General features: G+C 35.8%; 1 protein-coding gene across 1 annotated transcript in view; it reads left to right on the forward strand.

Moving 5' to 3' along the window:
• The window catches only part of LOC150075217 (uncharacterized), a 187,757-nt gene extending 172,726 nt beyond the window's left edge, over positions 1-15,031 (forward strand). The window contains exon 5 of the mRNA XM_090388773.1: positions 14,595-15,031. Within this exon, the coding sequence (XP_090244899.1) occupies positions 14,595-14,683 (89 nt within the window). The 3' untranslated portion in view covers positions 14,684-15,031. The remainder of the gene's footprint in view (positions 1-14,594) is intronic.
• Positions 15,032-25,451: the final 10,420 nt, after the last annotated feature.

Consider the following 25,451-nt stretch of genomic DNA (forward strand, 5'->3'; position numbering starts at 1 on the left):
TCACGGGAAACGTAATTTATTACCTAGAGAGAGAGAGAGAGAGAGAGAGAGAGAGAGAGAGAGAATACGGTTATTAGGTAATCCATTCTAAATGATATTACTGAAGGGAGCAGTGAGTGATGCGAATTCGCTATTACGTTCAATATTTCTTTGAAAATGCCTTTGTTTCTCTTGAGTAAAGATGTAAACTCCAGTGCGAATGTATCGAATTCTTGTTCCCGTTGCTTGATTTCTAATAAAACGAAGAAGAAAAATGGAACTGCCACTGTTAGCTACCTCGGAACTTTTGCTCGCTCTTTTTCCCTTAAGGAATATACTTCCCACAGAATAAAACACAGCCCTACCTTCACACTGCTATACATCTGTACCTCCGGTCCTTTTATTGATGGAAATAGCGCTAGAATTTACCTCATAAACTCTGGAAATTTTTCTTTGTTTCCAGAGCACAACACGACTACAAATTACACCGATTTTCTATTCTCGAAGTGCCCCCCACCCCTCCTCAGATATAAAATAATTCCGAGGCTCTTAAGATGTCAAGAGGGGGAAAAACATTTGCATTCATATGGCCCCGATAATAGATAGCTCCACCAGTAGGATGTCACAAGATAGAACGAGGTTCAGATTCCTACTGTTTCTTATCTAATAACAACATCGTTAAAGAATAAAACAAAAACAGTCCTAAAAGCGCTTGCCAGCGTTGTTCTGAAGCATTTACCTGTCACACGATGCTGCACTGCAGGAATGAAAGTAGATATGTGAAAAAGTAGCGTCCGACAATGGAGTGTAATTCAAAATGAAAGAATTATGCCTTCCTCCCCAGCAAAAAAAACTCATGTTTTCGCCCGAGAGGACATTTAGCCGTGTTAAACGATCATTTAACTGCAACTTACTTTGTAGTGTGTCAGCTGAGAGCTCGCGCGAATATACACCATCATCTCCGAATATAAATTACGTTGTAATGTATACTGGAGTAAGCAGATAAAGGAATTAAAAGAAAAACTCGATAAATCTACTTGTTTAGTATGCTTTGGACACTGCCTGTCGTGATGTGTGTTGCGAGGAATAAATAATATAAATAACTGCAGGTGCTGTATATAGTTTAAAACGTGCAGAGGGGAGAACAATAGGATTAGTCTTTATATTTTACAAAAAATTTGCAGTTTAACAAAAACTGAGGCAGTTAATGAAGGAGCCTTTGTCTTTGCGAGTCTTCATGTCTGCGCATCCGTACGTTTTACTTCTGCAGTTACAATGACTGTTTGGAGAAATGCGCGCTTAGTCAGTTTGTGTATACCACCAGAAAAATAACATTCTCAGCTATATTTGAAGAAAGTGGCACTTATGTCACAGAGGCGCATCCAAGTAGTTTAATTTCTGTTGTTGAGTTGCAGCTCATAAATGTATTCAATTTTTTATTAATAATTCTTTTATTTTTCTATATAAACAAGACACATTGTTTCTGCAATACGTTTAAAAAATTTTAGCAAATCTTTAAAATGATGGATAAGTCCATTTTAAACTCTTTTCCAACCGCTACTTGAAAAACAAATGTACATTCCTAAAACGTAGTCAAATATGGTATTATGAGGATACAAGAATAAGAAAGGTGTATTTTTTTTATTTATTTAATAAACCGTTAGAATAAAAACTATATAATCCATTTACAGTTTTAATATTATTTCGAAGTACTTTGAATGAATGTAAAATATCTTCGACATTTTATAAAACTTGCAATTAAAAAAAAATAACTTTAAATTAATTAAAATGTATAATTTAATTAATTAAAACTGAGGGGAAATTCACTTTTTTCACAGGTAAAAGTTGCTAACTTTCCGGCTTTATAATATAGCAGAGAGAAAAACCTTGATTGTCTGGAATTAAGTCGTTTTGTACATGCCAGAAAGTCGCTGTTATGGTTGTTTAGATTAACCATAAATTTAATGAAGCATACATTTTTTTCTGTTGAACACCAAAATGCCTAGTCTGGACACCACACTAGGCATTTTGTATCTCTCTCTCTCTCTTTGCAATCAGCGGTTCTAAATTGAGGTCAGACTCATTACCGGCTCACGTTAGCGCTGTATGACCAGCCACATAGTTTTCCAAGAGCAGATCGCGTTAAGTTGTGTCTGTAATTGCGTGTGTTCTTATCGGTTTTGCCCTTTGTTGATCTAAAAACCCGAGTCTGCGGGAAAATAAAACAACGCGACCCTCTCCTGAGATCGACTAACTCAACTACGTTGTGAAAAAAACCCAATAAAAATTCCTCGCGTGATTGACAGATTTTGCACTCGTGCCTTATTTCATAATATTATGCTTAACATCGCTCTTCAGCAGTTTCTCACGTTTATTTTAGAGAAACCGAGACTTTTCAGATTGCGATGTTGAGAGGAGAACCTGACACGTAATTGTTCGTGTTAGAAAACTCGAAACTGTCACAAGGTCAAAGAGAGAGACATCGATCATGGGAGTGACGTCACTTTTACATAAAGACGAATATAAAATAAATAGGGGGGGGGGGGGGAAGGCTAATGTTTATTGTGCCAGTTTTTTATAAAAATATATAGATCCAAATTTACAACGTTAAATGCTATTAATACCATGGAACTATTTTTTGTATGTCCAAGTATTACATAACACAGGAACGCGGCTTAAGATACATTTTTCTCTTGTGTCAACTGCTGAGAGTGTATCAGCTTATCTGGCTAATCCAATAACTTCTTTCACCTTCTTTTATAATCCTTCGTATCTAGTCACAAGAAATATAAATAAAAAGGTGCTTTTTCTTAGACGTCTTAAGATAAAAAAATTTTAACAATGTACTTTAAAGCTCTTTTCTCTTTTCCTTTTTTTTTTTTTTATTGGTTATTTCAAAGTTTTGTGTTGTTCGGTAATAATTCGAAATCCTGTTCACTTTAATGTACTTATCGCTCCAGCCTCAGAGGTTCCAGTTTTGTCTTTGTCGTACTGATTAATATTTTACCAGCATGATATCTTTGTGTGCTAAGACCGACCATAAGACATTCGTCTTCCTATACTGCCCTCGTTGCTGCACAGTGGTTACGATCCCTGACCCTTCTTGTCATGTGGAAAAACGGAATGGGTTCCAATCCTGTTAAGACGGGAAGAATTCTTGTGGGCTTTTTCTTTTGCACGTGACCAAGCTAGTCAGTTTTGTTGTTGGGTTTAGGCGCATCAGCAACTTAGGCATATTGCGCCCTATATAATATGTCTGTAAATTGCGTGCGTTCTGTGGTTGATTTGATTTTTTTTCTGGACGAAAAACCCGAGTTTTAAAAGTACCTCGCGTTATTGACTGGATTCGAACTCAGGTCTTTTCCACCCAGTGTGGGGAGAATGGTGATTAAACAAAATTTACTATCCACGAATCGATCTTTCCAACTCGAATTTTTCATCACACTGAAAAAAATCCGATAAAAGTTCCTTCCATCAAGCGCCGGGATTCGAACCTTCTACGTTTTGGAAAAATGTGATCGTAATCATTCCTTCCACCCAAACTGTCCCAGGATTTTCTAAAGGGGTGGGCGAAAGGCCCTCGTGGGTAGCACATTTGGTGGAATCGCCGTCCTTCCCCACACGAGATGGAAAAGACCTGAGTTCGAATCCCGTCAATGACGCGACGAATTTTAATGGGTCTTTCTCACAACATGGCTGAGTTAGTCGGTCTCGGGCGAGAGTAGCATCGTTTTTTCTCCCAGAAATTCTGGTTTTTCGTCCGGCAAACAGGCAAATCGACCACAAAACACACGCAATTTAAAGACATATTATATATGGCCTAACTAACCAAACCAAACCTACTGGAATGTCTGTTGAATCTACACTCATATGTGACATGTTATTTGATTGTGCTCCATTTCTTTAAAAATTAAAAAAAAAAGAAAAAAAAAGTGACTGAGAAATGTAGTCACCTTAGCCTTAATTTAACAATAGTTTAATTATATATAGACATAATATTTTCGTAAATTTAGCCTTATGACCTGTGTGCATTATAACGAGGTTTGTCTCTAAAAGATCTTGGCATTTTAATGTAAATCATTCATCGTCCAAAGAATTGAAACCCGTTTGAAAGCGAAAGCACTAAAGTAAACATTTTAGGCATGGCTGCTCTTTTTCTGTGTTTAAAGAAATTATTTCACAAAAACAAAAGGAAAAAAAAAAAAAAGAATCTAGCGAAAGAAAAAGATAGTAATTGCAGGATCGAAACACACACATTCGTGTGACGAAATTGGATTTAGTTACTTCAGTGTAGTTTTTTATGAACCCTGTTTGACACAGCATTTCGCTCTTTTTTTTTTTTTTTTTTGTAAGATGTTGTTACTGTTTAACCTTTCAAGCAAAGATTCTTACGTTGTGTGGTGGGAAATACATTTGTAGAAAGGGGAATTTATTCCCCTTTCTTATTAATAGTAAACCTTCTTATCAATTTTCACATCAATAGTTTAAATTACCACCAAAATTGTTACTTAACAAATATCATTTAGCGATTACATTAAGGGGCTTTCAAATTCTTCCCCTCTTGACCGAACCCGCACTTTTTTCAGATGGTTGGAAGGAGGATGATCGTAACCAGTCACTCCTACATCCAAAGACGGCTGCAGAATTTAAAATGCTTATTATATAAAATGTAAAGTCTCAGAGCAGATGGAACTTCGCCTTTACCACGAGTTATCTTTATATTGCACTACGTTTAAACAAAAATAAAAGGTTATTTGCCATTAATTTAAAAGATGAGTTTTTAATTGTTCCTAGAGGGCACCTGCTATCCGATGATGGGTCAATAAGTCCCGAAATATGTTATTAATGTCTTATCTTTTAAATAAATGACAGATTAATCCTTGCCATACTATTTGTCTATAATTAGTGCAATACCAAGGCAACTTGTGGTAAAGGAAAATTCCTTCAGCCTGAATATTAGATCGTTGCATTTATTGGGCAGTTTAAATCCTGGCAATAACAAGACGAGACGTGGACGAGAAAGTTCTATTTTTCATAGCAGTGAAAAGCCTACATTTATGATATAAATGTAGTTTTAAGTCCAAAACCTGTGATATTTGGCCAGCTGCCAGTTACTTGAAAGTTTTGGACTTGTTACTTTTCAAAAATTCGTTTGAGCAGCTGGGAAAGTAAACCCCCTGTCTCGTAGACACTGAGCAGAAAGATAATTTTTTTTGTGTGTGCTATTGAAAAAAAAAAACGCATTTAACATACAAATATTCGCTGCACAGATATTCCTGCATTTATAGTTTTCAGATTTTTCTGGGCGACTCTAGAAATATTTAAAATACTAGAATATCTTTCTTGGTTAATCCGTAAAACTTCTTTTAGGCATGCATTATGCCTTTTCATGTTTTAAACAAAAAGAATGAAGTCCATTGATCGTGCAGATGCTACAGTTTTTCAGATTTTTACTGGATTAATTCAATTTTTAGTTTATTCTTTTGGATTATTTTCTTACCTCGTATTTTAACTGTGGATTAATAAACATTGCTGATATTATTAATAAACATTGCATCTCTTATTACTGTTTATAATTTCTTTTTGCCAATTATAAGTTCATTTCGCTGCAGAAAATGTCTATTTTTAAATATCTAATTTTAAAAATATGGAACTGTGAACTTTATGTTATTCTGAGCCTTGCATTAACGGTAGATATTTATACCGTTAATGCAAGGCTCAGAATAACGTAAAGTTCACAGTTCCATTCAAAGAGGATTTACAGCTGTGTAGGGGGATGGTACCTTCTTCTTCAAGAGAAGTGTTTCAATTTACAATGGGTTTCCTCAGCCTACAAGCTATTTCTTTTTAGGAATTTTTTCCTGCCATAAAGTGCGGTTCTGGGTGTCTTGGTCGGTTAAGCCTCGGGCTGTCATGCACTCCCGTACTCCATCCATCCATGTCCTCCTAGGTCTTCCTCTTCTCCTTCTTCCAGGAGGTATCCATTACAGGATAGCCTTTGGATATCTGTTTTCTTGCATCCGTTTTACGTGTCCATACCATGTTAGACGCTTTTCTTTGATGGTGTCAATAATAGTCTTTTTCACTTCCATTTTTTCCCTTATGTCTTCATTCCATTTTCTGCCTCTTCTAGAAGTTCTTGCTGAGCGTCTCCAAAAATCCTTTTCTGTGGAGAGTAATTTTTTTCCGCTCGTCTATTCAATGTACAGGTTTCCGCTCCATACAATAGAAGACTTTGTACAATCGTTTGAAATATAAGTTATTTTGAAAAGTGTTGGTGACATGCAACAACCTTGTAATAAGCCTTTTGAAGTGTGGAATTCAGGTGACAAAGCTGATCCCACTTTAATTCTGCATCTATTATTCCTGTAAATTGCCTTAATAATGTTAATCAGTTGTCCATCAATATTTGCCTCTTTCAGTGCTTCCCATAAGAGTTTTCTTGGAACACTGTCATATGCCTTTTCAAGGTCAATGAAAATCATAAAGATTTTTTTTCCTTTTGATTGGCATTTTTCAAGGATCTGTCGTACTGTTGAGATATGGTCTATACATGACTTCCCGGCTGAAAAACCACTTTGTTCTTCTGATATCTCGATTTGGGATTCTAAATGGTTCCTGATCCATTTTCCAAGGATCTTTAACAGCTGGTTCAGGACGCATATTCCTCTGTAATTTGAACAGCTTTTCCGATCGCCCTTCTTATAAATGATAACAGGATATATTAATTGATGATTAATATATCCTGTTATCATTTCGTTTTGTATTTCTTCTCCTCTCAGTATACTATTTAACAGTTTTTGTATCAGAACAGCCACTCCTCTTCCTCCATATTTCAGAAGTTCCATGTAAACTCCTCCAGGTCCAGGTGATTTACCATTCCTTCCTTCCTTTAGCAGGAGTTCCACTTCCCTAACAGAAACTTTTAAGCCCGAGTCTTCTATACCAAAATCCTCCATCGTCTTGAACTCTTCCCAGTCTTCTTTTAAAAGTCCTTCATAGTAGTCCGTCCAGTCTTTCAAAGGTATTAATTGCAAACCAGCATTGTGTTTATTCTGTTTTCTCAAGTCTTTAAGGACCTTCCACGATTCTGCTGATTGCTTGAAGCCCAATTTGCTATTAATAGTTGCGCATTTCCTTTCCCATTCTTCATTTTTCGCTTCTACTACCAACTGATTGGCTATTTTCTTCTTTTCAACATAAATGTTCCTATATGCATCATTTCTATCACCCAGCCATTTCTGATATGCAAGTTTCTTTTCTTCTACAGAAGCTCTTACTTTCTTTTTAATCCAGGTCTTTTTTGGTCTTTGGCTCTTCTTTTTGCCTAGGATTTCATGAACTATTTTTTAACAGTATTTTTCTTCAGTATTACTTTTATCTCTATGTTAATTGCAGCATCAAGTCTCTGGGTGAAGTTGTTTCTACTGCTGTCGTCCTGGAGTAGGTCAACGTTAAATTGATCCACTTGTAGCATTTCTCCTTCCCTGCATTGTTGGTTGTCCACACATATTTTCTTAATCCAGTTCCACCTCAGTGTTGTTTTAACAAGAAAATGGTCAGATCCACATTCGGCTCCTCTATAAACTCTGACATCTTTCAATACATATGTACCTGAATGTTTTGAAATGATGTAATCTATAACTGATCTAATTTGTCTTGTCTCCTGTGACCAAGTATATTTATGGATATCCTTGTGTTGGAAAAATGTTGTTTATTCTCAAATCGAACTATTCACAAAGATTGCATAGTCTATCTCCGTTGTCGTTCCTCTCTTTCTCTGCAAATCTTCCAATAACTTTGCTATTTTGTTCAGTTCCTACTCTTGCATTGAAATCTCCCATTAGAAATATCTCTTTGTTCTTAGGGATTTTTTCTATTAGTTCTCTCAGATCCTCCCAAAATTCATCCTTCAAGGTATCGGCGGTGTCATTAGTCGGGGCATATATTCCCAAAATACTTATTTCTTTCCCATACATTTTCAGTTCCAATGAGATCATTCTTTCATTAATAAATTGCCAGTTTTTGATGTTGTGTCTTAATTTCTTTTTAACAGCAATAGAAACTCCTGTTCTTGCTCTTTCACTCTTATCGACTCCACTCCAAAAATGGTAATATTCTCCCATTATTTCCTCTCCACATCCCTTTTTCTTTGTCTCTGATAACACGACGATGTCTAACTTGAATTTTTGCAGTTCAAGAAGAAAGAGAAAAAAAAGAAGAAAGTTTCTTTTAGTTGAAAGGCCTTGAATATTCCAGCATCCCAAAATCATAGTCCTTTTCCGTTTGCCGAATCGTTTCCGAAAGTGCAGTCCGTTTTCATTTTCACTTGTAGGTCGTTTAGCATTTGTGTATTTTTTACACTGAACGAGGAGCTAGCCCGTTGCAGCACCCCCAACTTGGAGAGCCTGGGTATCTCTCTTAGTCTAGCCCTTACCCTTTGACCTGTATGGCTTGGGAGGCCTACCAGTAGCTAAGCTACCGCCGACTTAGCTCTCCAGGTCATCGGGACACGCAAGCCCCCCACCCCACCGCGACAAGGTGGAGAATACCATCGGGGGGGGGGGATGGTGCCGAGTTACTTTATTACAATTGATATGCCATATTGAAACATGATGGCTGCCTTTCAATTCAAACGTTTGCGAATTTAATCAGTTCGATGCCAAGGAGATGTAAAATTTCTCTAGTGATAGCTACGTTTGGTACAAACAGCGGCAACTAAAGCCATGAGGCTACAGTACAGTAATTCCTCGTCAACCCTGTTTTATCAATCGCGGTTTGAAAATACAAGGTTTTGTATTGACCTGCGCCTTGTAAAACGCGGCACTTTTCAAAAACATATCCTCTTGATTGACAAATGATTTCTGTACGTCGTCTGCACCAAATTCTGGATGAAAAGACCGTGTGCAGTCATCGTCTGACTAACTCAGTCGTAGTAGAAAAGTGCCCATAAAAGTTCAGTTCCTCCAGTTCCTGGCGCTAATTGAACTCTGCTCATTTAAACACACCCCACTCACAGCCACTGTGCTTGTTCCGAAGGGATGTAGGGGTGATAAGTTACGCATCCTAATAGGGCTTCTCATTGGTTGGTAGTCTTGGTGCATCGATTACTTTGGTAATAGTGCACCAGTTCGTATGATTCCATTGGGTATTGTATTTACACAAGTGCATGTCCAGGGAGCCGATATCGTACTGGCTGAAAAACCCAGAATTACTCACTGGGAAAACCTTCTTGAGCCTGAATCGTACTAGGAATTCCCCCTTCATGGAGCCTATTGTCAACTACTAATTATATGATTTAAGCGTTTTATTTATATTTTTTTTTTCCTTTTAACCATTTATTTGTTGGTAAGGTCTTTGGCTTTCATAAATTTGACTATTCGCTGCTTGTTTTTTCCCTCCAATAAACTAAAAATTAGCTAATGTAATGAAAATGCATAATTTAAATATATAAAAGCATTGAAACTTATTTTGCTGCTGCAAAGTTAAGTTGACCTTGAGAGTAACCTCCAATCACGTGAACAGACTCACAAAAATGTGCAGGTTTATGCAACAAAAAATTCATTTTGTTAATTCTCCTAAGGGATATCAACTATATTCGAAAAAATGTGGTGTTCTTGAATGTGGACTACGATTGCAAATATAGTGGTTGACAACTTATCAAATATATTTTTAATGGCTATTTATAAGGCCAATACTTTTTTTTTTATCTTAAATTTCTTTTTACTCTAGAAAAATCTGAACAACAACTACTTTTCTAATCTTCAAAGAACACAAGAAGTTGAGCACTTAGCTGTGAAGTGCACGAACGGATTTTCTTGCGATAAACGTCCACTCGAGGAATGTCTTTTAAGCGCACTCAATGAAACGGGTGTCAAACAAAAGGAATCGTTTATCCACACACCGCGTGTTTCCGATAACAGCCTCCAAGAGTCCGAAATCTCTCGCTTCCACGTAATTAAATCGCGGTGGATGCTTTCCGATATTACTTTTCTCCAAAGTGATGGAAATGTTCCGATATTTCGTTAGATGGGCTGGTCTTTGCTCGACTGACCATTTTACCTTGTTCACCAAACAGACTTTTTATCTTTTTTTTCCCTCCTGAAAAGAAAGAAACCGGTATGGTGCCGATGACGTTCCATACACATTCTTAAACACTCCATGAAGTGACTTAAAAAATAAAATAAAACAAAAAACGTTCCCAGCATTCATGTCCGCGACTACAGTGACTAAAACTCCTTCCAAAAATCGATTGAAAATCTCCTCCCTCCCAACCTTCTCCAGCTCACTTTTATTTAAATTCCAATAGTGGAAAGTTTAAAACTTTTTGTTTACTATTACGAGATTTTGTATTTTTTTCCCCCACTCAAATCATATTTTGTTTTGTTTTGTTTCAGTGCAGCTTGTAAAATTAAATCATGGTTGATGATCAGATAATGCAATTATTACAGATTTTAACGTTGTGTATTTAAAATTCGCTCGTAATTAATTATAACTGTTACATTTATCATTAAAACACTTAAAAAATTAATTTAAATATTTTAAATTTAGCTTTTTTTAGAAGAAGTTCATGGTGTCTTAGTTAAACTTTGAAATTGTCATGCACTCCCACACGACATCTATCGATGTCCTCTAGGTCTTCCTCTTCTCCTTCTTCCTGGATATCCAAGATAGCCTTTGGATATCTCTTTTCCTGCATCCGTTTAACATATCCATACCATTTTAAACATTTTCCTCTTCGATAATAGCAATAGTACTCTTTTTTTTTACTTCCATTTTCTCTCTTATATCTTCATTCCGTTTTCTGTGTCTCCTAGAAGTTCTTGCCGAGCGTCTCTAAAAATCCATTTCTGTGGAGAGCAATTTATTTTCCCCTTGCCAGTTCAAAGTCCAAGTCTCCGCTCTATACAATAGAAGACTTTGTACTATCGTTTGAAATATAAGTTTCTTTGTTTTATTTAGAATGTTTCTGCTCCATAGAACGGAATTTAGCATGCCATCCTGCCGTCTGTAATTCTCTTATTGATCTCTGCTTGGGATGATCCGTCGCTTTGTAAGACGATCCCAAGTATTTGGATTTATCGACTTGTTTAATTTGGAAACCTTCGTTATTTAGAATATGTTCTGATCCTGAAGACAACATTTCAGTCTTGCTAAAATTGACAACTTACGACATGCATAGTCTGTATCTTCTAAGTCCTGTACTATCACTACCTCAAAGTACTATCACCGTCTGCAAAAAGTAAGTTGTGAATATATATGTTCCTATTGATCGGCAATACCATTTTATTGCATTTTTTGATCAGAATCTATCTCAGAGAGATGTCAATATAAATTGACATGTTGGTGACATGGAACAGTCTTGTGATAAGCCTTTTGAAGTGTGGAATTCAAGCCGATCCCACTTTAATTCTGAATCTATTATTCCTGTAAATTGTCTTCTTCTTCTTCGGGTTCCGTGTTCAATTTGAACGTTGAAGACCAACATTTTCCACCCAACTCTATCCCTTGCTTTGTGAAATAGTTCTTGTGTCCAAAGACCCACTGTCGATTCTTTGACATTATCAAGTCACTTTTTTCTTTGTCCTCCTTTTGCTTTTCATCTTCCCTTGCAGGATTAGTCTCTGCAAGTCATATTGAGGGCCTCTTATAACATGTCCGAGGTAGGCAGTCTTCCTCCTTGCAATTGTAGTGTAGTGTTCTTGTGGTCCTTTGCTCTCTTAAGGACCCCCTCATTGGTGACCTAATTAAGCATCTTAAAAATGAAAAAAATGTGTTGTTTAGAACAGCACAGAAATTTTTATCTCAAATTTACAACTATATCAACATCATAAATCATGGAGCTGTAAATGGTCGATTGTAGTGCTTAGTATAAAAATTAAATTTTCTGGAGAACACCAGTGCGCTATAAATCTTATTAATCGCTTGTCAGTTTAGTTTTACAGCTTGCTTCAAATTTGTATGGACTTATTTACCCGATTTGTTTGTTATAGTAAAAAAAAAAAAAAAAAAAAAAAAAAACCAATAATAATTCAACTGCTAACGAATTTTATTTAAAATAGATATACGCTTGTAAAAAAAATTGCGATAGTCAACTCGTGACTTTTTATTTTTAAAGTAGCTTATTAAAATGGAAAAGTTAGTGTCATTGGATTTAAAAAAATTGCGGTACAATATACAGGACTAGGAATATACGCCAATTGGCGTCTTATCTATTTTTATTTTATTTTATTTTATTTTATTTATTATTTTTTTTCTCTAGCATTCTATGATCTGGGGAAATTAGAACAAAACCCGGAGCCCGAACGTGGCATTCTTAAACCTCGGTTAAACCTCTTAAACTGAAAACTCTTATTCTTAAACCTTCGGTTAATTTACCCTGGACTCTGGTTAAACCCGGAAAGGTGGAAACTATCAGAAACTTGAGAATGGGAGAAAGAAAGTATTCTGTCAACAGGCATCGTGAAAGTATTCCACTTTAGTACTTAAAATCCAAAGGGGCGGATAAAGAACATTTTAAAGAAAAAAAATAATAGTAACCTCCCGAAGTTTTGAAAAAAAAAAAAAACTATACTTTAAAGGGCCAGTTAGTTGTCAGTTTAAACCAGGGTATACGTGTTAGTGGAGCAATGAAATTTTTCTCGCAGTCCCGTTAAAAAATCCATAATAAACCTTTAAGAGATATTAAAAAGAAAAAAAAAAAAAAAAAAGAACCTGTGTTTCTGTCGCCATAAAAGTTTCTAACAAATCCATGTCGCCTAGATATTTATAAAAACGGTTATATACTCGCTAAAAAAAAAAAAGAAAGGAGTTCTAAGTGCTGTAGAGTTAAGCTGTAATCAATGTAAAAGGGTAGCCATCACAAAATTACTTTCGTCAAACTCTTTGAAAAGTTAGCACACCACCTTCATCCCAATGTAGAGGACTTTTTTTTCTAAAAGACATCAGGATGGTATCTCTCAATTCTTGGAACTAAAAGGTGACGCCCTACTATAAACTTCAGCTTCCTTTATTCCAAAATCTCACGAGAGATGATCCATGGCTGAACCAACAGTAGAAGTACATATCACTTGCCAGCCATTTTCTAGCTTGGCATAGTGCCAAGTACATAGTGGCGATATGGAAAACCATATTTCATTTTATCTAGTGAACCCTTCGGGAGATGTTTTATTAGAGGTCATTTCCTTCACTTGTGTGTGGTCAGACATTTCACTTCCTCTTCGACGACACTAAAAAAGAAAAGGGCGAGGTTCGCGACTTTTTATATACCCAGCAGCAAAGGGAAGTTATAACATCGAGACAACTATCCCGCGGCTTCTGTGCTTAAAAGAGTTACAGGGGGGCTATCTGCAAGTTTACTCATGGACATAATATGTAGATCTGTTTATTTTAGATAGACTGGTATAAGAAAATTGGAAGATTTTCGGAAAATTTTTATTTTTATACAATTTTTATATCTCATTGAGTTTCTCGCCGCGAGATGGCAGTACGCATTTCACCATTAGCAATAAAACGCTATTTGGTATCTTAGCAACACTGTATTTTAGAGTGTTTTCAAAACATGTCGATAAACAGCAAAATCTTTACTAGAAATAATTCTTTCACAAGCGACTTCAGTATCCATTAATACGGGAAATAAAATCAAAAATGATCTTGTCAAATTCGATTGGTGCGGGTTATTTTATTTTAGTAATAATGGCGTGTCGTTTAAATGACAGAAGAAAGGAGGGAGAGATCATTAGTTTTCTCCGAATCGCTAAAAAGGTCTGACACGAAGAAAATTTGATTATTAGAAAGGATGAGTGACACTTATGAATGAAATAAAAAAAAAAATCACAGTGGCAATAAACTCTCGAAAGCAGAGGGAGAATAATATATTCGAGGACATTAGACAGCAGAGACAGAGAGAGAAATGATACTGTAAAATTCATCTTGCACCTGAGTTTATAATGAAAAAAAGGAAAGAAAAAAAAGTTAAATGCATTAGCTGATTTTTCTTAAAGAAGTACCAAGAAAACTTAAATCAACTAAGTTCCCTAGTTAAAACACGATAAAGCTCGAAATAATTTTCGAATGCTAAAAAGCGTACATAGTTTGTCTAACAAGCAGCTTCTACTAAAGTTCCCTTTTCAAAGATTCTTTAAAGGAATGAGTTTTTACCGAAAGCAGCGTGCCTGAAAATGCTAGAAATAATGAGTTTCTTTGAATAAGTTTCATTTAAGCATTGTATTTCCCCTACGAAAGAAAGAAAACCTTTAAAAAAAGATTTTGTACATCATTAGGCTCCAGTAGCTGTTCATTGAAGCTCTTAAATGCTGATTCATTCCAGTCTACAAGATATGACACGCAAAACAATCAATTGAATTCAACTAAAGCGGTTTTAAAAGGGGTACATCAAGAACTTAGAAAAAAATAAAAAACATCAAGAACTTAGAAAAAATCCCAATGAAAAACTTCGATTAGTCCCTTGTCTTTAATTTCAAATCCACATTCTTTACAATTTTTTATAGATTCAGCAAAAACTATCGTTGTTTAACAGTTCTTTAGCATATAATTAAAGAACATCTTATAAACTCATCTAAACAGCCCCTTTTTTTTTGTTCTTTTCCTTCCAGATTCAGCAATAAGTACAAATCTCTCAGTAATGAGTGCTGTCAGCATCGCCACAATCTTTTTATACAGAGAAGCATCGAGCAACGTGTAGCCAGAGATCTAAGAAAAAGAAAATCGACTAAAGGAGCCATTGTTAGTTTCATTTTGCTGTGTATGTGCTCCTGGACGCCATCATCTGTGATTGTATTCAATCGTTACAACCAACGCCTTAGCTTTGTAAATTGTTATGTATAACGTTGTGTATCGTTGGAGTTGGTTAAAAAAAAAAAAAAAAACAACCAGTTGACATTCGTCGTTGTGCACAAAAGCAAACTCATTAGTAAAAGAAAATTATCTTCTCTCAATATTTTAAACTAACGGACGTATGGGAAAAAAAATCAATTAGTTTTTCTATTTAAATAAACAGCACAGTTTTTCGGTATTCTAAAATTAGCATACTTTCCCAGACAGTCCATTATGTTCCTCGTAATATATTGTTTCATTTTTCATTAAAATGGACTTTTTGCATAAATATTAATGGTTTTTTATGTGCATATCTTAAATATTTACGACGAAAAATGCAATTTGCATATTTTATACCTTTGGAATTTTCTTTTTGCAGTTTTCTAGTAGTAATTTGTACAATCTAAATTCAAAGGTATTTAGAGTCGCGTTTATTATTAAAATTTCTCATCACGATTTACGAATAATTTGTACCAGGGGTATTTTCACCCCCTTGCTTGGATGGCAAATGCTTTGTAAAATAATTCTTATTCGTCTCTGATAAATGATATCTGATTTAATAAAGAGGTTAGTAGCATATTGAACAATTTGCCGAGCAAAATGTATTAATACTGCGAACAGCAATTTTCAGAGGCGACAAATTTCTTCTTTATTAATTTAAAATTAATCTGAATTCAGTATAAGGACTTATTTGCTATGTGCATTCATAAATAAATAATCAACAGGAGGTTTTATCTCATCAAACTTGCATTTCTTGGAAAGAGAATAGCAGTTGATTTTAAAAAGTGAAGTTGTCGTATAAAGACCAAACTCGACGAAGGATTTTCATCCATTTCTTTTCGAGACATTGAAATTGTTTATCGGAGAAAATGACACGATATATATAAATATTCTACCTGGCTAAGCAGACCATCTCAATCAGGTGTAAAGGGAAAAGAGAATAAATGAAAATGTGCAAAGTGAAGAACTATCAATAAAATGTATAACCAACACCCCAAATAAAATCTTCGGAGTGTTATAAGTATAAAATCTCAATTAGTCTAACCACTAGACGAAGAATTCAGGGATTTAGAGACATCTTATTTTTCTGTCTCACTTTACATATTTGATCAGCTGAAGGAGCAGGGTTGTTTTCCATACTGTTATAGAGAGAAGAGGTTAATTATCGCATGAGTATTGTGGTGAAGAAAGGTCAATGCACTATTAGAGCATTCTTAAAGTGCTAATGTTATTATAAACAGTAATCACAAGCTTTCGTATGCGAAGAGACATCCTTGAGTAGAATCTAAAGAATTAAACCAGGCCTTCAGACCTTGCAAGTGAAGCCATCAAAGACAACTTATTGATCAATCAGTTTTGGCAATTTTCAGTGGATTATATTAATCCATAAAGGGATACTTGGCGCAGCAGAACAACCTCAAGCAGCCTTAGCTGGGCTCTTTCGTGCCACTTCTGAACTATAAACAGTAATGCAAAGGGACATCCATCATTGCAAACTTGAGTGTAGAATGTGAAGAATTAAACCAGACCACACCTTGCAAGAGAAGCCATCAAAGACAACTTATTGATCAACCAGTTTTGGCAATTTTCAATGGATTATATTAATCCAAAAAGGGATTGTTGGCGCAGCAGAACAACCTCAAACAGCCTTAGCTGGGCTCTTTCGTGCCACTTCCGAACTGTACTGTCATAGACGGTGGTAATGGAAATTTTCCCCCTCAAATAGAGACTAATAAACCGTCCCGTAGACCCTTTTACCATCAAAAAGGAGTACTTTACAGCTTAAAACTGTTCAAATCACAAAGACCATGGACAATTTGTGAATAAACCAAAAGAAAGAGAAATATATTAGTCCTAATCTAACAGTGAGCGCGACATTGGAGGAGAGATTGTCGGTGTATCATAAAGATGGGCATCTCAAATCCCATTGATTCAAAGGAAGCAATGGCTAATAGAATAAACAGAGTGAACGAAAAACAGTTTTATTTAGTGTGGACATTTAAATAGTGTTTAGAACTGGAAAGTGGAAGTTAGTGTAGACACTGCCTGAGTGAAATCCCAAAAGCAGAAGTTGTTTTACTACCGCAAATGATTTCTTAAAAAGTGTTTTAAAATGAAATCTTATTCCTGATTTATTAAATTGTGACTATGTTAAAGATATGCTCTATTGCTCTCTGTAAATAATGTTAATGTTAATAAAATACAATTAAACTCCTGAAATGCATAAGATTGTTCAAATGAGTCTATTCCTACAGCTACACATTCATGAAGATTATTAAAATCAAAGTATTTCACAGGTTGACTTTTCTTCTGAAGAAATAATTACAACGAGGTATGTACAGTCTTTATTATTTTACATTATATTTTGATTTTATAAATGTACTAAATAACACTTATAAAATATTCCTACTTAATGATGCAGCAGTGGAGCCGTATAATTAGTTATAATAGCAACAAAAAGCTTGGCTGCTTGGAATTCAATCTATTGTTTGTGCCCATCAGTAAGTCGCTCTTTATGGAAGAAATTAATCATGGATTTAACCGAACACACAAATGGAAACTTTCTGTCTTCCACTTCGTTCTCAGTTGTTGTGGTCAGTGGCTCACGTAAGTGCTGTATAACGAAGTATGAGCAATCTTTATGATCGGCCACGTGGCTATAATTTGGAAGAGTAGTTCGCGTTAAGTTACAAAGTTTACTGAGTAAGAGATAGTATTAAAAGATAAAAAGAGAGAATTTTAAAGTTATAGCATGGCTCAGAGTAATTATTAAGATGTTTAGAGGACTTGTTCTTTCATTTCTTTTTGGGACCAGCAAGATTTAAATTACATAGATAATGCATTGGTCTTAATTTCACAATAGAACAACTTTCCTACAACGAGTTTCCCTTGAACTGCTTTCAAAAAGATGGCCTGACCAAAATGTTAACTGGCCATTTGTTTAAAAGAAGCAACACTACTTGGCCCTCTTCAGATAGCAAATGATGTCTAGTGGCATAATTCAGGCAAAATATATAGCTTTAGCTCTAGGACTTCGAAGCTCTATTCATGTATAGCATGGCACCTCAAATCGGACAATCTTAAAACTGTTGTCTGGAGTATTGTCACAAGAGGTCACCTGCTATAAGGTGAGGGTCACTTGCTAAAAAACAGACTGCTTTTTCTTTGATCGCAGTGATTATTGGATTTCTGTTGGCGTGTTCCCGTTCAAATTCTGTCACCAGAAGTGGTGTTCGTGTTTTCTATAGTGCTGAGGAGTGTTGGTGGGAACTCCAGCTATAAGTATTGATTCACAGTAAACCCTCGATTTTGGGATCTCGTTTTAACAGATTTCGCATTTAAGGAACCAAAAAAGTGACACACCAGAGTATATTCTGAGGTGCTCGTGAAATCGAGGAAACTGGGAACTCATGTGTCACGATCAAGTGTCTCAGCGGCCTAAAAGCAATTGAATTACGAACAAACAATTCCAAGCTTCGTAGTGCTAATGTAACGGTCTTTATGCTCACAGCAGGAAAACACTTTGCCTTATTATTGCACTACTTTAAAGCTTTTGAACTACTTAAGCGAGTTGCATTACTTTAAAGTAATACAACACACGCCTGCAGTGCTAATACTGTAGGTTTAAGGAATTCCTGTGTTGATATTTAACCTTATCAAGCTTTATTTATATAATAAATACAAAGTAGCAAACTTAGTTTGTTCAGTACTACTTGCAGACCGAGACTATTATGTCTTACTTGTACAGTTATATTTTATTGATTTCTCGTAGTAAGAGGCTTTTGACCTAATTTGTTCAAATTTCAACTTGATTGAAAACTTAATTTTAGTAAATAACTTAGCTGAATTTCTTAAACATGTAAGTGTTTGTGAAGGACTCGTTACAAATGATAAACTTGTAATATTGTCTTTTCATTAAAGATTTCTTCTGATTTTTGCACTAAGTTAAAATTGCGTTTAGGATTCTTCTGTATTTTCGATTATGGCTTAGAGTTGATGATGTACGAACTTGTATTACCACTGTAGCATGACTCTTGCTTAACTGGCGTATGTAACAAAAAGGAAATTCGTCCCATCAACTAAAAAGGAGTTCTTCATATCCAACTAAGAATGCAGGGCAATGGATGGAAAGACGATATTAATCAATGGTCAACCAAACAGCAGAATTAGCCCAACTTTAGAAAGAAAAACGAACATCAATAGAGAAAGAACCTCAGACGTCACACAGAAAGAAAGAATAAATAAGCAACAAAAGTATTAGAAGAAAGAGAAAATGATAAAGAATCGCTCAAGGCAAGATGATAATGGCGCATATGGGAGAAAAGAAAAAAAAAAAAAAACAATCCTATTACTGCAGTGGAGGCACAATGAGCTCCCAATACATCATGGCAAAGTCCAATTCCTTGAATCAGCAATGTCCATAACTCACCGCTGTATATTAGCTCTTCCATTCTGAACATTCAAACCTTTTTTTTTAAAAGAATGGAACTGTTCCATGTCTTCGGAGAGCCATCTTTAAAAAAAAATTATCTGTCAGTATCTTTAGGAGGTAAAGAATACCAGTTACTAAAAAAATTGTAAGAATTGGTTAAGCAAATATATTTATTAAGAAAGAACATTTTTTAACTTTCCTATTCTCCCATAACTTCATTTTGAAATTTCCAAACTAGCACGCTTTTGAAAAAATGATAATTTCTTCCTTTTAAAGGTGCATTTAATAAAACATTAGCATGATAATAAGATGCATTTTAATAATTCACTTGAAACAACGATCTTGCGAGAATAAATGCTCTGAAATTAATAATTTATACTTTGAACAGTCAAGTGTTTTACTGCTTACTATTTATGCAAGTATTTTCTTTTGTTGTGAGTTTGTTCTTTTTTTTTTTTTTTAATTGGCAGGAAGTGATATAGGGCGACAAGCGGAACTTTTGCTTGCATATTTTCAAAACTTCGGTTTTTATTTGATTGCTCTTGAGTGGTCAATAACAAGAATACGGATGAAGAGAACGAAGAGTTCCGATTAGTACAAATTATCGATTTAAATCAATTCGCTTTGTGAACATCGAAATAAAGATTGAACCACACAAAAGCTAGATTCAACTCTTCTGATATCCAATGAAATGTCCTCGCAGGTATCGCAGCATAAATAGTATTGTCACAAGAGATCACCTGCTATAAGGTGAGGGCCACTTGGGTTTTTCATCCAACAAAGCAAGTAAACCGAGACCGACAGTTTCTTACATTCAATTTGCAGATGCCACGTGGCCTTAGTTTCCTGGCACAAAATGAAAACGAAAACAGCATCCATTCACATACTGAGACTTTTTTCAATAGCTATTGGTCTTGAAGAAATTTTGTAAAGTTTTCACAAATAGAGTTACCATTCTTTTCCTTTCAAATCTTCGGATGAAACATGGCTTCAAAGTAAAGAATACAAAAAGTAAAGATACACTATTTTCGGGGTCAGAATTAAATAATAAGTATCACATTAAATAGTTAAAATTATGAAATTGTTTGTTTATCACATTTTAAATCGTTTGGTCTGTCCTTCCTCTATAAGTGCATAAGTTTCCCCGGTATTACACTATTTCCAGTTGTGGGCTGTTCTTGTCTTTGGGAATTTTTGGCACATCGACTACCCAGGCCACATAGGGAAGGGGGTGGGCAAGGTGATTTGGCATTAGTTGATGCGTCTACTTGGATCTCTTAGTATGCTCCCAGCCGTTAGAGTGTGCGTCACATTTTCTAGCAGGAAATGGGTCTGGGCTACTAAAGTGTTACGATAATTACTAGCCTTTTAAAAAACATTAATTACATTTTTTGTTTTCCTGCTTTGCTTAAGATTGCTGATTGCTTTACCTTCAATGGAGGAGTGCAGTTTGACCCCGTGAGTTATTCCAGGCCTTACAGTCCTCTCTGATAATGAAGGGATTTTACTACTTGCCATTCGTTTCGACTGGAGTGATATGGGTTCCTGGAGGAATTATTAACGGTCTCTACAATCGGAGCTATAGTTAGTCAAACTCATGGGGACCGTGCTCTCTCTGTCTGCCTGAAATTAGGCAAACAGAGACAGTATGGTTCCTATGACTTATTTGGGGCTTTCATCCAGCAAAACATGCAAATCGGTACATGAACACACACTAGATACAGACAAATGTATAAAGCACAATATGGTTTTAGATGTTGATACATCATAACATTGATAAGGAAAATGCCATGCGTGCATCTACTGCCTAGTCTAATAATAATTATGTTAACGGCTCCCAAATGTAACTTATATCCTTATAAATATATATCTGTAGAAGTGCGCTCACGAGCCAATTTGTATTCGCATGGGCAGAATAACGGGGGGGGGGGGGCACCCTCTGCCTCACATCGGCTATATGCAGCCTCAATTAAAGAGAACTTTAGAAATTCCTCGTCGTCGGGAATCGGGCCTCCAAAAAATTGACAAGTGACGAAACCATATACTGTCGCGGAGGACTCTGGTTACTATAAATATCAAATATCACCAGTCAGGAGACTCATGTCGAATACCACCTGGTCGAAAAACTGTCTCATCATGCCCAGTTAGCTATTTAACTACCTCTTCTATATTACTTTTGATCTTTGTTTAGTTGTTTTCTGTTATTTAATGCCACGAATAATGACTCTAAATGATGATAATAATCCGTTTGATAGTACACAATGTGCTGTACACGTACCAGCAGCCGTTCAGCTTTTCATCTTTTATTAAGCTGAAACTGTTCATTCCTCACGACTGAAGGACATATTTCAGTTGTCATTGAGTGTATTTAAATATCCTTATTTCTCAAATTTACCACCTCACATTAAGGAAATGAATAATCTCATATCCAACGTGTCATAATACGTTTATATTTACTCTGTAATTCATTTTAAAATTCATATCAAAAATCACTTACGAATTTTGATATACTTTCGAAATTTTATAATTAAAGTTTCAGGATTCAATGTTTACTCTTTGTGACTATTTCTCGGTTTTTATTATCAGCTTACTTACTCTGTCATTAGGCTTAACTGTAGGAATGTGCATTACTGGGGTAAATTGATTATTACAGTTTTTTTTAAATTAATTATCGACTATCATTCTAGCCGATATCTGAAAATGTCTATTAATTTATCTCCCTAATCTCTTTCAGAACTTACCCTTGGGTTACTTGAGTAACTTTTAATTCTTAATTATCTCTATTATTCTCTCATTATTCTTGGCGATAGAAAAACCACTATCGCAGATTTCTGATACACTTGCGGATAATTAGCACTTAAATCGACATAATATACCTGGCCAGCTCTATAAATCAATACATGCTTTCGCATTAATTTTCTCTTCATTTTGTTTTCTATTTGTCATTTTATATGGTTTAAAAATTACTCTACAAAAAGAACTAAAAATTTCGCATTTTATTTAATTTTTCAACTTCGATTGGTGGCAGAGGGCGCCACTGTCAATATGAATTTTAATTTTTAGTGTATTACATAGTTTGGAAAGAGTACAATTAAAAGTTGCTTTATATTTGATTTCTTTTTATTGTATAGCAACAGATTAAAGATTTATGAAGATTTTTATTTTTTATTTTAAATACAAGGTGCAGCTAAAATGAAACGAGAATCGTTGCTTAATAACGCCTTACTACTGCGCGTGTCAACAACATTCATTTTTACAGGAAAGAATTGTTATTATATTTTTAGTCTCGGTAAAATGATGTTGAAACGTTGGGGATGTTATAGAAAGTGTACGGTGATGAAACCATGAGTCAGCCACGTGTGTACAAATGGCACTGGAAGAAGTTTGCAGTGCAAATTTGGAAAAATTTGCACTGCAAACTGAAAGTGCCTCATCTATTTCTAGTGGCAAATCAGTAGTGAATTAAAAAAAAATGTCCCCAATAAACTGATAGACTGCTTAAGAAGAGTGGAAAAACAATGTTATAAAGAACTGGAAGAACCATTTATGCATAAAATATATGATAATATTAATAACGTTTTTTTTTTTATTAACTGGAGGAACGCAGAGGAATCTTACATATAAATTCAAAGAAATCAGGCGTTTAAAAAATAATAAACAAAAAACTGCAGCATACAACATTTACGACAATAACAAGAAGTGAAATTCAGATAAGATCACGAATTGTAGCATAACTTATCTCACAGTTTAAGACAAATGCGAGTTTGTCCAGAACATTTGTTAATGGATTTTAGAGTGCTATCTTATAGGAAGGCATATTACTCCACTGATCAAAGTCAATGTTTAATGAGTTCATGGTCTTCGGAATGACAGAGGAAAATTCTGCTTGAAAAGGGACCGTTTATTTAATTTTGAGGGCACCTTAGAACACTTCTGGGATTTCTCCAGCCCAACGTAACCCATATATTGATATGGTATCATAAGGTAGAGCAGATAGTAAGGCAAGTGGTGGTCTTTCGTGAATAGGCTTGACGTTGAATTGGTGTATACTTCGAGATCCAGTATTCAAGGTCCCACACTTTTATTGGAGCAGGGGGGGGGGCATATTTCAGCAGCATATAGTAGAAGAGATATTTTCTGTATATTTTGTTATCGGTTCAACAAAGTTGAAGTTCAATCCCAAAAGTAGTTATAGGACCTTGAGTCGCACGTACTGGATCTGATTCTTAAAGATTAAAATTCGGTCTAATAGACGATTATTCTCAGGAATTTGAATTCAAATTAGATTTAAACCAAATTTGCAAACAAATTTCACCTTACATTCACACAGAAGCGAATCTATTAATCAACTCATTTCTTCACCTTTTACAGTGGCCACGCATTAGCAATCACAAAATCGGAACCCATTGAGCATGCAGATCTACGCAAACTGAGTTTAAAAAGAATTAAGGAATGACAATTGGGCGTTTTTTGAAAATGTTCGATAATCATTATCTATTGATTAAGAGACCAGGAGACATAAACAATCGTGTGTATAGTCATTAATATAAAAGTGGCAATAGAGATGCGATAGTGATTCTTAAGAAATTATAGAAGAATAGTCGAAATATAATATATATTTTTTTAAATATAGTTAATATAATATACAACATATTTTAATAAAATTTTAAGTGTCTTTTTATAAATTAAATTATTATAAAGTATATAATACACCAACATTTATATTTAATTTTGATTGCTCCTAAGGCGATTGACTCTAAAAGTCAGCTTTCAATTGGAAGAGCATTTTAATCAGATGGAAGCGATTTAGGAACAAAATTGCTAATTGCCATAGTAACCCAATTGTCTTTGATAGGACAGAATTCATGGGGCAACGCGACGCTACCTCTCGCTAGTGGACGAACCCACCGCTTGGCAGGTATATTGGTACACTACATTCACGTAGACGTTAATTCGATGTCAGTATGGATAAACGTCGTGAGCTAACCGACTTCGAAAGAGGGACGATAGTGGGTGCTCGACGCATGGGCCACTATCACGGAGGTGGTAGAAAAACTGCACTATTCCCGTTAGACAGTATCAAGAGTGCATCGAGAATACGTCGTTTCGGTATAACATCTCATCGTGGACAGCGCTGTGGGTGGTGAATGAACGTCGACGTCTGTCTCGCATTGTTTCAGCCAACCGGAGAGCGACAGTGGCACAAATCACCACCGACTTCAACGAAGAAGGTGCCAGAAACGTCTCCATCAGGCGATCATTAGTCGCAATAGGTTATGGAAGCCGCCGACCCACCAGAGTCCCATTAATAACACCACGACACAGGACTCTACCCCTCAACTGGGCGAAAGAACATCAGCACTGGATCTTGGATGATTGGAAATGGGTCTCCTGGTCCAATGAGTCCCGTTTCCAGTTATTTCGAGCGGACAGGAGGGTGCGTATCTGGCTGAAACTGCAAAGCCATGCACCCGTCATGTCAACAAGGAGCTGTTCCGTCAGGTGGACGGTCGGCAATGGTCTGGGGCGTGTTCAGCTGGCACGCGTTTATACCTCTGCTACTTCTAGACGCATCTCTGAACGGTCCAGGTTACGTGTCAATAATTGCAGACCATCTGCATCCCTTCATGGTCATCGTGTACCCACAAGGCAATGGACTCTTCCAGCAGGATAGTGCGTCTCTCCACAGAGCCCCGATGACTAGAACATTGTTCGAAGAGTATTCCGCAGATTTTATCACCATGGAATGGCCCCGTTCACAGAACATGAACCCTGTGGAGCACCTTCGGGATGTTGTGGAAAGGTCCATTCTAGTTTTGGATCCTCCACCCAGGAATGCGACGGAATTATGAACAGCGTGCAGCAAACATGGATGGAAATATCTGTGGAACGCTTTTGTGAACTAGTGGACTCAATGCCTCGTCGTGTGACCGCTCTTATCTGGGCGAAAGGTGGGCCTTTCCCGTTACTAGGTAGGTATCCCATGATTTCTGTCCACTCAGTGTACATGTAGTGCAAATGCATCATTTTGAATTTTTGACATAACGAAAGAACAAAGCTTTCAAAATGCATTATCCTGTTGAGCATTGGTGAACATTGCGTCAATAAGTCTGGTCACATGAGAAATAATTTTCTTTATCTTCTCCTTTCTTAAAAATGCAGGAAAATACGTTAATTTATTTATTCATTATTATTATTTTTTCAT

This window comes from Mastigoproctus giganteus, chromosome 14 (assembly GCF_048544385.1).
Source record: "Mastigoproctus giganteus isolate SK-2022 chromosome 14, ASM4854438v1, whole genome shotgun sequence".
Lineage (NCBI taxonomy): Eukaryota > Metazoa > Arthropoda > Arachnida > Uropygi > Thelyphonidae > Mastigoproctus > Mastigoproctus giganteus.